The sequence below is a fragment of the Rhinoderma darwinii genome, chromosome 12 (genome assembly GCF_050947455.1).
Source record: "Rhinoderma darwinii isolate aRhiDar2 chromosome 12, aRhiDar2.hap1, whole genome shotgun sequence".
In the NCBI taxonomy this organism is placed as follows: Eukaryota; Metazoa; Chordata; class Amphibia; order Anura; family Rhinodermatidae; genus Rhinoderma; species Rhinoderma darwinii.
The window spans coordinates 73,786,561-73,803,075 of NC_134698.1; the positions used below are offsets into that span (position 1 = coordinate 73,786,561).

The 16,515-nt window shown below is 40.3% G+C and overlaps 1 protein-coding gene across 2 annotated transcripts in view; it reads left to right on the forward strand.

Annotated features, from left to right (window-relative positions):
• The first annotated feature begins 2,006 nt into the window (after nt 1–2,006).
• Nucleotides 2,007–16,515, forward strand: part of CYP46A1 (cytochrome P450 family 46 subfamily A member 1) — a 28,563-nt gene continuing 14,054 nt past the window's right edge. For both annotated transcript variants that reach the window (XM_075844046.1, XM_075844047.1), the window contains exons 1-6: nt 2,007–2,245; nt 4,283–4,360; nt 10,427–10,508; nt 10,919–10,989; nt 12,282–12,368; nt 14,204–14,342. In XM_075844046.1, the coding sequence (XP_075700161.1) occupies nt 2,109–2,245; nt 4,283–4,360; nt 10,427–10,508; nt 10,919–10,989; nt 12,282–12,368; nt 14,204–14,342 (594 nt within the window). In that variant the 5' untranslated portion in view covers nt 2,007–2,108. The remainder of the gene's footprint in view (nt 2,246–4,282; nt 4,361–10,426; nt 10,509–10,918; nt 10,990–12,281; nt 12,369–14,203; nt 14,343–16,515) is intronic.

Here is a 16,515-nt window from a genome sequence, read left to right on the forward strand (position 1 = left end):
CACATTCAGATGAATAGAACTGATTTTCAGCCGCATAAATTTCTGCAACAATATCTGCCGCGTGTGACTGCGCCCTAAGGCCTCAAGCACACTTCAGTGAAATGCTCGAATGTGCTATCCGTTTTTTCATTCCTATGGGGCCATGCACACTTCCATTTTTTTTAACTGAACCATGTGGCCGTTCCTCCAAAATTAGAACAGGTCCTGTCCGTTTTCTTTGCGGATCAGTCTCCGGCATTCTATTCATTTGGTCCGTTAAAACAACGGACTGCACACGGAAGCCATCCGTGTGCGGTCCGTGTTTCATGGATCTGTGATTCACTTCCGTATATTTGGCAATGGATGTGTGCTTGAGGCCTAAGGCCTTGTTCACACAGTGCAGATTGGCTGCAGATTCTGTATGTATTTTTTAAGTCTAAACCAGGAATGAAACCTAAACAGAAGAATATTATAAACATTGACCTTATAGATCTGCTGTTCTGGATCCACTTCTGGTTTTGGTCCAAAAAATGCATGCAAAATCTGCGGCAAATCTGCACTGTGTGAACAAGGTCTATTGGTGAATAGCCTATATTTAATGCATACCTAGAAATAATATAGATACCTAGTCTATACCTATAGATACCTACAGGTGTACATATTTAGATATTTAAACCATTGTAATACAGCAGAAAGCAAAGCATCCTTCAGTAGATTTCCTTGCCTACACCCTGAATATTGTCCAGTGCATTTGCATTTGAATATCTGAAACTGGATACGTTCTATATGAATGGGGTCATTATTGCAGCGTGTGTGGCTGGCATTATTCAGCGCCTTTACATATGCAAATTATATCATGTAAATCAGATAGTGACATCATAAGGTCTTGAGCTCATAAAGGAAAACCTCTATAGCAAATTTGTATGTTACCCCTTATAAACAAGCCTCTCTGATTTTTGTGCCTAATTCTTTTTAAATATGTTTCCCTTTTATTTTTTACGTTATTTATCTCATTTTGTATAAATTTGGATTATTTATTTGTATGTTTAGATTAATTTTGTTTCACATCCAGGGAATACAGGGATGTTTATTCTTTGAACCTTACGATAAGGTTTGACGTTCATTTAAAGGCTATGTAAACCTGGTTTTTTTTGTTTGTTTTTTTACTAAAACTATGTATTTTAGTATTTTGTGCAACTTTGTAAATTATGTTTATTAAAAATGATTTTTACTTTTTCAGATACAGCTTCTATGTATCCTGGATACATAGAAGCTGTATCGTGCGCTGAAACCTGAATCTGTCAGGTCAGTGGGACTGATGGCTTCAGTGACAGCAGATCCTGAGTGTCTCTGTGGATTTCTGTGGGCTGTACCCTAAATATTGCTTTTTACATCGTGGGCTTCCAGAGCAATAGGTACTGAATTTCTTGGTGGGATTAGAGGCATGGCTTAAAATTGTACAAAATTGGCGTGACGCGCTGCACGTGTGCCGCATCTGTTGTCCCTCTTTGTGATACTAGAAAGTTGGGAGGTGTGGGAGCGGCTGTGCTTGAGATTGCAGTTCTGGTCCCATTCAAGTGGATGGGACTGAGCTGCAATCCCAGGCACAGCCACTACCCGTGTGTACAGCGCTGTTCCTGGTAAACGATGAATGATCAACACCACAGCCTCTTCAGTCAGCTGATCGGCGGGGGTGCCGGGAGTCGGACCACCACCGATCTACCACCACCGATCTGATATTGATGCCCTATCCTCAATAAAAAAAATGTCCGGACAACCCCTTTAAGTCTTTATCCATATCCGGTGCCTTGGAAATTATTTTCTTCTTTACATCTGTGTTTGTAATGCTACATTACAATGAGAAAACAGTGTAGCAATAAAGACAACCAGAATTTCAAAATTGTTGCAATACATGCCTCATTCTGTCTAGGAAAAATTCATACATTAGATACACTGAGTTTCTTTATGTGTCGGGCCTCAGCCCAAGAATGTGAAAAACACTTCCCTGTTCTTCTGGGGGTGGGGCGCTATGACTTATTGTGCAGCCTGCAGTTCCCAGCTTGGATTCTAGTAATATCTCAAACAGCCTCTGTCCTGTTTCGATACTCAGCTCGGTAGAAGAAGAAGAAATGGGGGTGTGGAATTTCATCACTGAAGCTTTTATTCTGCTCTTGATTCTGGTTGTCATTTGTTTCCTTCTTTACTGTGGATACATCCACTACACCCACATGAAGTATGACCACATCCCTGGTCCCCCCAGAGACAGGTAAGGAGTTCGGAGGTGGTGTACAGAGGAACAGTATTGCATTGGCCGCATCAATAACTTGCAATTCTGCAATATGCTATTGTTTTAGTTTTCATGGGTGCAGCTGTCACATCTCCGTCTCCAATAGTGTAGCAGCAGAGCTTACAATCAAACTGGGCCCCTGTATCTGGGGGAAACACAAGCTTCTTTGCCACATAAGAGCTCTGTAAGTGGATGATCCCAGTTATAGCCTTTGCATTGGGACCCAGGAGCTTCAAGTGACACCTCTGCTTATCTCAAGTACAAAGTAGCAGTAGCAAAACTCAACTGCGAAAAGTATTAGGCTTGTATGGGTTTTTCGCTTCTGAATGTAAAGAAGAATTTTCTTATTCACTGACAGCATGCAGAGATCTTTGTGGAGTATTGATACACAAAAGTATTCTTGAAAGTGGCATAACTGTTCATTGTACAATCAAACTTCTGAAATCAAATATTAACAGCAAGAAATGTTATATAACAACAAAAAAAACTTCTCCAATCCCCAGCCGATCCAGCTGGGACGCTTCAGCGGTCTCCCGGGTTATAGTTTACAAGCCCGGCATTACCGCTTATCGATGGGAGTTATTATGCAAGCAGTACGGCAAGTGACAGCTAAAGCTACTGATTGGCTGCAGCGGTCACATGCTGGCTGCTTGTAAACAAAGAGTGGGGGGCACTACCGCTTCTGCGCTGCGTGGCGGTTATAGAGGTGAGTATTGGTTTTTATTTGGTATTTTATAACATTCGCTGCCGTTAACATTTTTTTTCAGAAGTTGGGTATCCCCTTTAAGTTTTAAGCAATGGAAACTCAGCCCCTAGCAGTTTTATGTATATTAAGAAGTAACTTTCAACAGAGTGGTATTTAAGAATATGAGTATCACAGATTGCTCAGTGTCATTATCCCGTGATAATAGTGCTCCGCCTTCTCTCTATTCACTGTAATAGCAGACCGGCTCCCAATCAGTCATTATATGTACATTGGTGTGTGAAAGGTCAACTGAGTTTTTTTCAAGACATTTAAAAAAATAAAATAAATGTTTCCTCTAAACAATAAAACTAGTCGTCCTGGTTCTAGCAGCTCTAACCAGCTACTGGTAGAAAGAAAAGGTGTAACACAATGTCCTTGAGCTGTTTCATACATTATAATATATCGGGTTTAGGGTATATTTTCTAACCAGTGCAGGTTTCATGGCATTTTTTAAAGTGCTTGTCAGGGTATGTTCACACACACTAATTACGGACGTAAATCGGGCGTATTAACCCCCGAATTACGTCCGAAATTACGGCTTGAAAGCGTTGACAAACATCTGCCCATTGAAAGCAATGGGCTGACATTTGTCTGTTCCCACGAGGCGTATATTTACGCGCCGCTGTCAAATGACGGCGCGTAAATAGACGCCCGCGTAGAAGAAGTGACCTGTCACTTCTTGGGGCGTAATTGGAGCCGTTATTCATTGACCCCAATGAAAAGCAGCGCCAATTACGTCCGTAATGGACGCGGCGTTCAAGCGCCTGCACATGCCGTTACGGCTGACATTACGGGGATGTTTTCTCCTGAAATTTCAGCCGTTATATATAGAATTTCTATGTATCCTGGATACATAAAAGCTGTTTCTTGCGCTCGAATTCGTCAGGTCAGCGGGACTGACAGCTTTGGTGACAACAGGTGGATCGACCTGTTATCGATCACATCTAACTGAGATGTGATCGATAAGAGGTGGATCCTGCGTGTCAGAGAAACACAGGACCTGCTGTCATCGAAGCCGTCAGTCCCGCTGACCTCACGGATTCGGCTCTGAGTGCAAGATACAGCGTCTTTGTGTCCAGGAAATATAGAATGTGTATCTGAAAAGTACATATTTTTTTAAATAAAAAACAATTAAAAAGTTGCTTAAAACTCCATAATACATAAAAAAAAAAAAAAAAAGTGTTCAAAGGTTTACATATCCTTTAAGTTGCAGCATCAATGAAAGAAATAATTACATTATATATAATGTAGGTTGTTGTTGTTTTTTTCAGTTTTCTCTTTGGTCACTCACCCACAATAATTAAGCTGATGAAGAATAATATGGTCATATATGACACCTTTTTGGAATGGTAAGTTATCACCAGACATGTACGTTGGCTGCTATATGATTTGATTTATTATTATGAGGGGCTTTAGGCGTTTTTTTTTACGTCTTCTATGGAGAATGCTATTAGAACAGGAGTCTGGTCAGTGGGGGCTTATCTAATCGACTACATTTCTTATCTCAGGATAAGGGAAGTTCTGCAGTTTCTAGCAGAAAATGACTGAGCAGTCTGACAGATAATAGCCTAGGGCACTTTACATTTTTTTCCTACCTTCCTCTGTTATTTAGATATCGGTGCCGTTATATTTGAGGAGGGTAGGAAAAAAATGTAAAGTGCCCCAGGGTTTGTGCAGCCCTGCCCATTACATGCTGCACTCAGGTGCACATGTATGGGTAAAGGCTGGGTTCACACGACCATATTAACGTCCGTAATGGACGGGAGTATTTCGGCCGGAAGTCCGGGACCGAACTCATTGCAGGGAGCCGGGCTCCAAGCATCATAGTTATGTACGATTCTAGGAGTCCCTGCCTCTCTGCAGGACAACTGTCCCGTACTGTAATCATGTTTTCAGTACGGGACAGTAGTTCCACGGAGAGGCAGGGACTCCTAGCATCGTACATAAGTATGATGCTAGGAGCCCGGCTCCCTGCACTGTGTTCGGTCCGCGACTTCCGGCCGAAATACATCCGTCCATTACGGACGTTAATGTGGTCGTGTGAACCCAGCCTAAGTGAAAGCTTTTTTTTAATTAAAGGGGTAGTTACATGATAAGAAAGGTGTGATCTCACATTGCAGTCTATGCTACATTGTGTTGCAGTTTTGCAAAAATCCACCTAAGTAATGGCATATCCCTAGGCTATGCCATCACTTTTGATCTATGGGCGCAGACTGCCATAACCTCCAGTATCTTCAGAACCAGTATACACCTACATAGTATATACCTGACGCTCCCGTTCACCCTCTGTGCAGGGAACGGCAACACAGCCTCCCTAAGGCATCATTTACACGACCCTGATATACGTCCGTGCGACGCGCGTGCTTTTCACGCGGGTCGCACGGACCTATACAAGTCTATGGGCCAGTGCAGACAGTCCGTGAGTTTTGCGCAGCGTGAGTCCGCTGCGTAAAACTCACGACATGTTTTATATTTCGCCGCTTTTCGTGCATCACGCACCCATTGAAGTCAATGGGTGCGTGAAAACCACGCCTGCCGCACGGAAGCACTTCCGTGCGAACTGCGTGATTCGCGCAACAGCTGTCAAACTCTGAATGTAAACAGAAAAGCACCACGTGCTTTTCTGTTTACAAACATCCAAACGGAGTGTCATAATGATGGTGGCTGCGCGAAAATCACGCAGCCGCGCATCATACACTGATGACACACGCAGCTGTTAAGTGCCTTTTGCGCACGCAAAATGCAGCGTTTTTTGCGTGTGCAAAACGCACACGCCCTTGTAAATCAGGCCTACGGCTGGGTTCACACGACCAAGTTTCAGACGTAATTACACCCCGAATTACGTCTGAAAAAACGGCTCCAGTACGGCGACAAACATCTGCCCATTACTATCAATGGGTTTTACGATGTACTGTGCCGACAAGCTGTCATTTTACGCGTCGCTGTCAAAAGACTCTTGAAAAACGGCTCCAATTACGTCCGTAATGGACGCCGCGAAAAACGCGTGTACAAGCAATTACGTCTGAAATTCAGGAGCTGTTTTCTCCTGAAAATAGCTCCGTAATTTCAGACGTATTTGCCGTTATCGTGTGCACATACCCTAAGGGTTTTCACAGTTCTCTGCACGTCAAGTGGTTGGGTTCATAGCTGTGGAGGAATGAGACAAAGGGACCGAGGTCCCTTTTTTCCCATGATCAGGGGGGGTCCCAGTGGATGAATCCCCACTGATCATAATGGTATGACATATACTAGTGAGCAATGCATGCATTATAAGATGGGAATGCCACTTTTAGGCTGGGTTCACACGACCTATTTTCAGACGTAAATGAGGCGTATTATGCCTCGATTTACGCCTGAAAACACGTCTACAATACGTCGGCAAACATCTGCCCATTCATTTGAATGGGTTTGCCAACGTACTGCGCCGACGACCTGTCATTTACACGTCGTCGTTTGACAGCTGTCAAACGACGACGCGTAAAATGACTGCCTCGTCAAAGAAGTGCAGGACACTTATGTACATTATATGCCGGACACTTATATACATTATATGCAGGACACTTATATACATTATATGCGGGACACTTATATACATTATATGCCGGACACTTATATACATTATATGCAGGACACTTATATACATTATATGCGGGACACTTATATACATTATATGCAGGACACTTATATACATTATATGCAGGACACTTCTATACATTATATGCGGGACACTTATATACATTATATGCGGGACACTTCTATACATTATATGCAGGACACTTATATACATTATATGCGGGACACTTCTATACATTATATGCGGGGCACTTATATACATTATATGCGGGACACTTATATACATTATATGCGGGACACTTATATACATTATATGCGGGACACTTCTATACATTATATGCGGGACACTTATATACATTATATGCGGGACACTTCTATACATTATATGCGGGACACTTATATACATTATATGCGGGACACTTCTATACATTATATGCAGGACACTTATATACATTATATGCGGGACACTTCTATACATTATATGCGGGACACTTATATACATTATATGCGGGACACTTATATACATTATATGCAGGGCACTTATATACATTATATGCGGGGCACTTATATACATTATATGCGGGGCACTTATATACATTATATGCGGGACACTTATATACATTATATGCGGGACACTTATATACATTATATGCAGGACACTTATATACATTATATGCAGGACACTTATATACATTATATGCGGGACACTTATATACATTATATGCGGGACACTTATATACATTATATGCGGGACACTTATATACAATATATGCAGGACACTTATATACATTATATGCAGGACACTTATATACATTATATGCAGGACACTTATATATATTATATGCAGGACACTTATATACATTATATGCAGGACACTTATATACATTATATGCAGGACACTTATATACATTATATGCAGGACACTTATATACATTATATGCAGGACACTTATATACATTATGTGCGGGACACTTCTATACATTATATGCAGGACACTTATATACATTATATGCCGGACACTTATATACATTATATGCAGGACACTTATATACATTATATGCAGGACACTTATATACATTATATGCTGGACACTTATATACATTATATGCAGGACACTTATATACATTATATGCGGGACACTTATATACATTATATGCAGGACACTTATATACATTATATGCGGGACACTTATATACATTATATGCAGGACACTTATATACATTATATGCAGGACACTTATATACATTATATGCGGGGCACTTATATACATTATATGCGGGGCACTTATATACATTATATGCGGGGCACTTATATACATTATATGCGGGACACTTATATACATTATATGCAGGACACTTATATACATTATATGCAGGACACTTATATACATTATATGCGGGACACTTATATACATTATATGCGGGACACTTATATACATTATATGCGGGACACTTATATACAATATATGCAGGACACTTATATACATTATATGCAGGACACTTATATACATTATATGCAGGACACTTATATATATTATATGCAGGACACTTATATACATTATATGCAGGACACTTATATACATTATATGCAGGACACTTATATACATTATATGCAGGACACTTATATACATTATATGCAGGACACTTATATACATTATGTGCGGGACACTTCTATACATTATATGCAGGACACTTATATACATTATATGCCGGACACTTATATACATTATATGCAGGACACTTATATACATTATATGCAGGACACTTATATACATTATATGCTGGACACTTATATACATTATATGCAGGACACTTATATACATTATATGCGGGACACTTATATACATTATATGCAGGACACTTATATACATTATATGCGGGACACTTATATACATTATATGCAGGACACTTATATACATTATATGCAGGACACTTATATACATTATATGCGGGACACTTATATACATTACATGCAGGACACTTATATACATTATATGCAGGACACTTATATACATTATATGCAGGACACTTATATACATTATATGCAGGACACTTATATACATTATATGCAGGACACTTATATACATTATATGCAGGACACTTATATACATTATATGCGGGACACTTATATACATTATATGCAGGACACTTATATACATTATATGCAGGACACTTATATACATTATATGCAGGGCACTTATATACATTATATGCAGGGCACTTATATACATTATATGCAGGACACTTATATACATTATATGCAGGACACTTCTTTAAAACGTAATTTGAGCCGTTTTTCATTGAATTCAATGAAGAACAGCTCAAATGTTCGGCCGTCAAAGACGCCTCGCATAATGCGAGGAGGAGCTTTTACGTCTGAAACGACGCAGCTGTTTTCTCCTGAAAACAGTCTGTCTTTTCAGACGTAAAAGCCAGTTCTCGTGTGCACATACCCTAAAAATTACATCACCAGTTTGTATTGTCCTGCAAAAATTCAGACAGAAATGTTCAGGTTCGGATGGAGAACGTTTGTCGTTCTATACAAGAATTATATCAATTTAAAAAAAAAAACACCTTTTCATATACCCTATGGCCCTGTTCACACAGTTTTCAGGAATTTTGAGGCAGATTTTGAATTGCCTGCGCTTTTTTCCCCTGCGTTTTTCGCCCGCAGCATTGAAGCTAATGCAAGGACCGCAAGCAAAAAAACGCCAGAAGAAATGACCTGCTGCTTTTTTTCCCCACGAGCGGCCACAAGTCGCCTGGGAAACAAACGCCTCTACATCCCATTGAAATAATTTTCTAACAAATTTTGGTGCTGATTCCGACGCGGTTTCCACATCAAAATCAGTGCCCAAAAATTCTGTGTCAATAGGGCCTATTAGCGCTTCACCCTCTATTAACCAAAATGGAGAGCGACTAGCATCAAATTTGTCGCACATAATTTTTTGCAACTTTTTTGGGCCGCAGACTAAGTAAAAAATTGTGTAAATGGTGTAAACTGGTGTAAACTTTACACAGTATATCATTTTCCGATGGCTTTCGCTTGCGTTTATAACCCTGTAGGACTCAGCCCGTCCACCTAGTACATGGTCAGCAATTCATTCAAATACCGCAGTGGAAATCTGTAACCAGCTCATTGCCAGGGTTTCAACAGCCGGAACTGTAGCAATCAGCTGATTTATGGACCATTATAAAAGTGTTTTTTAGATGAGGAAATCTACAGTTTGTTATTAGTCTTCGGCCATTCACATGTATCTATTCAGGTTTCAATGCCATTAGAGTATATTCAGACGGTGCGATCATGTCACAGTTTTTTTACTACGACTGCCACACTAAATCACAGCAAAATGGCAAAGTTTTTTCAAAATTACAGCAAAAACAGGAATAAAACGGCACTTGGCCGCACCGTCTGAATATACCCTAAGGGTATGTTCACACGACCTCTTTTCAGCCGTAATGGAGGCGTTTTACGCCTCGAATTACGCCTGCAAAGACGGCTCCAATACGTCGGCAAACATCTGCCCATTGCTTGCAATGGGTCTTACGATGTTCTGTGCAGACGAGCTGTCATTTTACGCGTCGCTGTCAAAAGACGGCGCGTAAAATTACGACCCGCGGCAAAGAAGTGCAGGACACTTCTTGGGACGTAAGTGGAGCCGTTTTTCATTGACTCCAATGAAAACCAGCTCCAATTACGTCCGTAAAAGACGCCGCGAAAAACGCGTGCACTTGTAAAAACGTCTGAAATTCAGGAGCTGTTTTCTCCTGAAAACAGCTCCGTAATTTCAGACTTATTTGGCGTTGTCGTGTGCACATACCCTAATAGTGTTTTTTTCCTAGGGTTGAGAAGTACGGTCCAGTGATTCGTATTAATGGATTGCACAGTACATTCGTCCTTGTTGCTAGCCCAGAAGGAGTTAAGGCAAGTAACCACACATGTCTATATAGTCCATTTCCCTCTATTTCTGTATTCTCTTGATCTATGTGAATTCTGCATATGAGAAATTCATTGCTTTCCTGGGACTGTGAAAACAACTAATGGGCAGACTCAAATCAGTGCATTCTGCCCCTCATTAGTTCATATCCTGTATTTTCCTATCTCTAAACACACATCTACCCCAATATGACCGTGTATATTTGTAACCTCACACCTTATCTTGGCATACATACACAAATGGTACTTTGTGCACCTATGTATCTCCGCTGCTAGAACCGGATATATTTTGATAATACATTTCTGTTAATTTTCCCTTTATAACCAGCAGTGTAAATGTCTGATCAATACCTTTTTTTTTATCCTATCTTGTATTACAGTTTTGTTTTGTTTCACAGGAATTCTTGATGTCACCTAAATACACCAAAGATGAATTTTATAAACGTATTGAAACTATGTTTGGAGCAAGGTAAAATTGTCTTAAAGCGTATGTTCACCTTTCCAGCCAATGATTTTTTTAACTTTATGTACATATTTTTTTTTATCAACTTTGCAAATAGTTTCCATTGAAAATATCCTGCCATTTGTGTATACAGCTCCTAGGCAGACATGAAGACCTATGTGTCTCCATGGTTACAGACTGCAAACAAACCCTGTGTAGTCTGATCCTGCATTTATACTCGTTTTCTTCTGTTCCTTACTTCTTGCCAACATGCATTCGGTAGGTTAGCATGAAGTAGGGAACAGATAGAAGGAAGTATGACTGCAAGATCAGACTACACAGGATTTATTTGTAGTCTGTAACCACAGTGATGTATAGGTCTGAACAAAAGCTGTAGATATAAAATGGTAGGATATTTAAATGCAAGACTATTTGAACAGCTGCTTAATTTTTTATTTGAGATGCATCGGAACATTAAAAAAACATTGTTTCCAGTTTCCAGTCCACATTCGACTAGCAGAATTGACCGGCCAGGCTATTTTGACACCAAAGGCAAACCTGGCAAATCATGAACCCACTTATAATTCACAATATGGTTTCCGTTTGTTTCAGTCAGTGCTCCATTCTGACGGAAAGCTCGGACGGAACGCCAGAATAGAGCCCTGACGGATATGTGAACGAAGCCTTAGCGGCATCTGGTCTAGTTCCTGGTGTGTCAGTGGAATGCTGTTCAGTCCAGGGAGACTCAGTGGGCAAGTGTACAGTCATTGGTGTTAGTACTGGCTTAGTGTCCAGTCCATGGGGATCCGGTATATAATGGCCCAGATTTACAAAGACTGGCGGTTTTAGAAAAGTTGATAGTTGGCGTGATTGGCACCATATTTATGAAAAAGCACCTTTTAAACAAGCAGAAAATGATATCTACGCCTGCTACGAGGCCAAAATTTTTGGCATTTTCACTTAGTTTTACATTAAAACATGCGGCCCAAACTATCTCTCCTTGAGGACTTCATCCACTTTTCACATTGCGTTCAAAATTTGGCAAGTGAATGGAAACGTTGCATATTTTACAGCAAATTTGTCGTACGTCATTGTTTGCAATTTTTTTGTGGGGAGTTTATGAAAAAAAATTTGCTTTGTAAATGTGGGCCAATGTCTATATAGTATGTAATGTATATATACAGTATATCATTTTCCGGTGGCTTTCCTTTGCTTCTATAACCCTTGAATCAAAACTTGTACATTGACCTTAGTATTTATTTTTAAATTGTCATCTAGTGCAGTGTTTTACACTTTTTTATCATTTTTCCCCTTTATAGATTCATGGGGAAGGGTTTAGTGACAGATCGAGATTATGACCACTGGCACAAACAGAGAAGGATTATGGATCCAGCATTCAGCAGAACGTAAGAACCTTTGTTTAACGCTATCAATATCAATACCAACACTGTTGTTTCGCCACACCCTTTAAAAAAGTCACCCCAATCATAAAGCGACTTTAGCAAACCAGATACGTTCCTGGTGGTCCCCTTCCGGTGGTACAAGTTGGACGTCCATTGAAACACAATTAAATGGAGGGGTGTCCCTTCGTAGTCTAATCTTGGCGTGTGCGCATGATCCAAGCTTACCTCTCCCAAAAATCCCTACCATCAAAGCAACTATTCCTTGAGGTTCTGGATCTAATGATTCCCAAGTTAGGTATACAAGACTGGGTCCCAGGAGGTCTACATCATTTGTCTGATCTCTTGTCAGGGTCACAACTTCGCACATTTTTGCATTTAATGGAGACATATCAAGTACTAGAGAAAGTTTTTTTTATTTGTAGCAGTCTATCTTGGGGCCACCCTGGTGGTTACACTGAGATTACCCTTATTTATTTCTTCTACTATTGCGAATACATCCAAAGGGGTATTAAAAACCTTTTATGACCTATTTTAGATTTATACTAATTACTTTCTTAATGCCCAACTGGGCGTGTTTTTACTTTTTGACCAAGTGGGCATTGTGGAGAGAAGTGTATGGCGCTGACCAATCAGCATCATACACTTCTCTCCATTCATTTACTCTGCACATAGTGATCTTGCTAGATCACGATGTGCTGTCACTTACTCACACATTAACGTTACTGAAGTGTCTTGACAGTAAATAGACATCACTTCCAGCCAGGACGCGATGTCTATTCACAATTCCGACACTTCGGTAACGTTTGTGTGGGACTTACAGCACAGCAAGTGTGATCTCGCTGTAAGCTGTCATTTACAGTGTGATCTCGCGAGCTGTGCTGTAAGTCCGACACAAACGTTACCGAAGTGTCAGGATTGTGAATAGACATCACGTCCTGGCTGGAAGCGATGTCTATTTACTGTCAAGACACTACAGTAACGTTAATGTGTGAGTATGTGACTGCACATCATGATCTAGCAAGATCACTATGTGCAGAGTAAATGAATGGAGAGAAGTGTATGACGCTGATTGGTCAGCGTCATACACTTCTCTCCACAACGCCCACTTGGTCAAAAAGTAAAAATACGCCCAGTTGTCTATTAAGAAAGTAATTAGCATAAATCTAAAATAGGTCATAACTTTTTTAACTAAATAAAAAACACTGCTGTAATCTACATTACAGCGCCGATCACATTATGTAGAAGATAGGGCACTTATAATGTGGTGACAGAGCCTTTTTAAAATCAATTGGCTGTCCGTGTAATTCATGGATGTGCTGGTGTCCTCCAGAGTTAGGGTATGTGCACACGTAGTGTTTTCAGTAGTTTTTCGGGCTGTAAACGTCCCGAAAAATGGCTGAAAAATCGGAAGCAGAATGCCTACAAACATCTGCCCATTGATTTCAATTGGAAATATGGCGTTCTGTTCAGACAGGGTGTGTTTTTACATCTCGTTTTCCAATAACGGCACGTAAAAAGACGATCGCGAAAAAGAAGTGCATGTCACTTCTTGGGCCGTTTTTGGAGCCATTTTTCATTGACTAGAAAAACAGCTCCAAACACGCCGCCAAAAATGTGAGTTGCTAAAAAACCGGCTGAAAATCAGGAGCTGTTCTCCATTGAAAACAGCTCCGTATTTTCAGACGTTTTTGGTTAAGTGTGTGAACATACCCTTAGAGACACGCTTTGTATCATTCTCCACTCTGGCTAATATTTCACTAAACCCGACATCCCATTCTAAGAACTCAACAGGGTATTTGAAGTTTCCATTACATCACTGTTGTTACCTTCTTTTCCAGCTACCTGATAGGATTAATGGGTACTTTCAATGAAAAAGCAGAAGACCTGGTGGACCTGCTGGCAGATAAGGCCGATGGAAAATGTCAGGTTGGAATGCACGAGGTGCTGAGTAGAGTCACACTGGACGTCATTGCCAAGGTAACTATGAATGATAACTATTTATATTAGCCAGTAGTTCTACACAATGCTAAGGTTATGTTCAGACGCAGTGACTAAAAATGTCTGAAAATACGGAGCTGTTTTCAGGCGAAAACAGCTCCTGATTTTAAGACGTTTTTTTATCAACTCGCGTTTTTCGCTGCGTATTTTACGGACGTTTTTGGAGCTGTTTTTCAATGGAGTCAATGAAAAACACCTCCAAAAACGTCCCAAGAAGTGTCCTGCACTTCTTTTCACGAGCCGTCATTTTACACGCCGTATTTTGACAGCAACGTCTAAAATTAAGGCTCGTGGGAACAGAACACCGTAAAACCCATTGAAAGCAATGGGCAGATGTTTGTAGGCGTATTAGGGGTGTTTTTTCAGGCGTAATTTGAGGCGTAAAATGCCCGAATTACGTCTGAAAACACTGCGTGTGAACATACCCTCATAATACACCCACCTGCACCAAATACATCAGCTCTTATATAACAAAGATTGAGCAATTTTCTCAGGTGTCTGAACACCCTCTCGCTGCAGCCATTTTTCAGAATTTCACTTTAGTTTTTTGCTCCCCACCTTCCAAAAGCCATAACTTTTTATTTTTCCATCAATATTGCTGTATGAGGGCTTGTTTTTTACGGGACGAGTTGTAGATTTTCACAGCATCATTTATTGTACCATATAATATAGTGGGAAACTGGGAAAAAATATTTGTGGGGTGGAATAGGAAAAAAACAGCAATTCCTTAATCTTTTGGGTGGTTTTATTTTTACTGCGTTCACCATGTGGTAAAAACGACATCTTAACTTTATTCTGCGGGTCAAAATCATTACAGCGATACCAAATTTATATAGTTTTTTTATGTTTAACTACTTTTACAAGGAAAAAACTGATAGTTAAAAATGACATTTTAGTTTTGTCGCCATATTCTTTTTTATTTTTCCGTCGATTTAGCGGTATGAGGGCTTCTTATTTAGCGGGGCGAGCTCTAGTTTATACTGGTATAATTTTAGGGTATATGAGTGTTAGGGGAATCTTGTTATTCTTATCAATAATCATTCAAGGATTCATCTGAATAAGTTGAGAAGGCGCTTCTTTTATTCTTGCGGCAAGGACACAAGTGGCAGATCAGCAGTTGTCTGGCCTTCATTACATAAGCACAGGTTTATATACACATATCAAGGCGTATTGCAGTTTGTGGCTTTCCTGTCATATGAAATGTTTTACACCTCAGAATGAGATTAGGCCACAGTTGGACTTCCTCTGGAGATTGCAATCTTTATTCAGAAGTTCAACCGTCTCACACACTTGGTAAGTTAAAAAGTAAAGCATATTTAACACTTTGTCTGACTAAAGCATTTTCTGAGAAGCTTGCATAGCTTAATGCATATTTTAATATCTATTATATGAAGTAAAAATAAATTTAGAATAAAACTTTCCTAACATTCCCCCCTGTTGTAAATTTATCAAGAAATGTTCTGTGAGACATCCAGAAAAAGTTCTCTTAAGTTTTCACCAGCCCTTTCATACTTCAGAATCTTGGTAGTCGTCATGGGGTGTTTCTAAATCATCGTATACGTCCTTACTTGGAATCTCTTGATATATAGTCTTTGTCACTGAGGTCTCAATGAACCTTTGGATCAATCCTCTTATGCAGGGTATCACACAACATCCACTAACAGTAAATACACTGGCAACAACGGCAATGGTCATGAGTACAGAGGTTACCAGGCCAGTCCAGTTTCCAAAGTACCCCTCAATCCATGAGGTGAAGATGTCATTTATTCTGGCGTTTTCCGCAAGCTCTTTGGACAGGGATTTGAGTCCTCCAATGCCTTGGTAATACTACCATCAGGAGCTGTATTATAGGGAATAAAGGTACAACAGAAGATACCAAACATTTTGCAGAACCCCCTTTTTCTGCTAGTAACATATCTCCAGCTTCCAGCTTCCACCACTCAGGCTGGCAGGCTTAGGAGTGGGAGAGCCTATCGCAACCAGGCCAGACTCAGCTAGCTCCCGCCCTCGGTCTATTTAAGCCTGCCCTTCCTGTCCCTCGGTGCTTGTGATTCTTTTTGTGTGGTTTCCTGGCCCAGCTACAGCTCCTTCTATTTTGATCCTGCTCCATACAGACCCTGGCTTACTGACTACTCTTCTGCTCTTCGTTTGG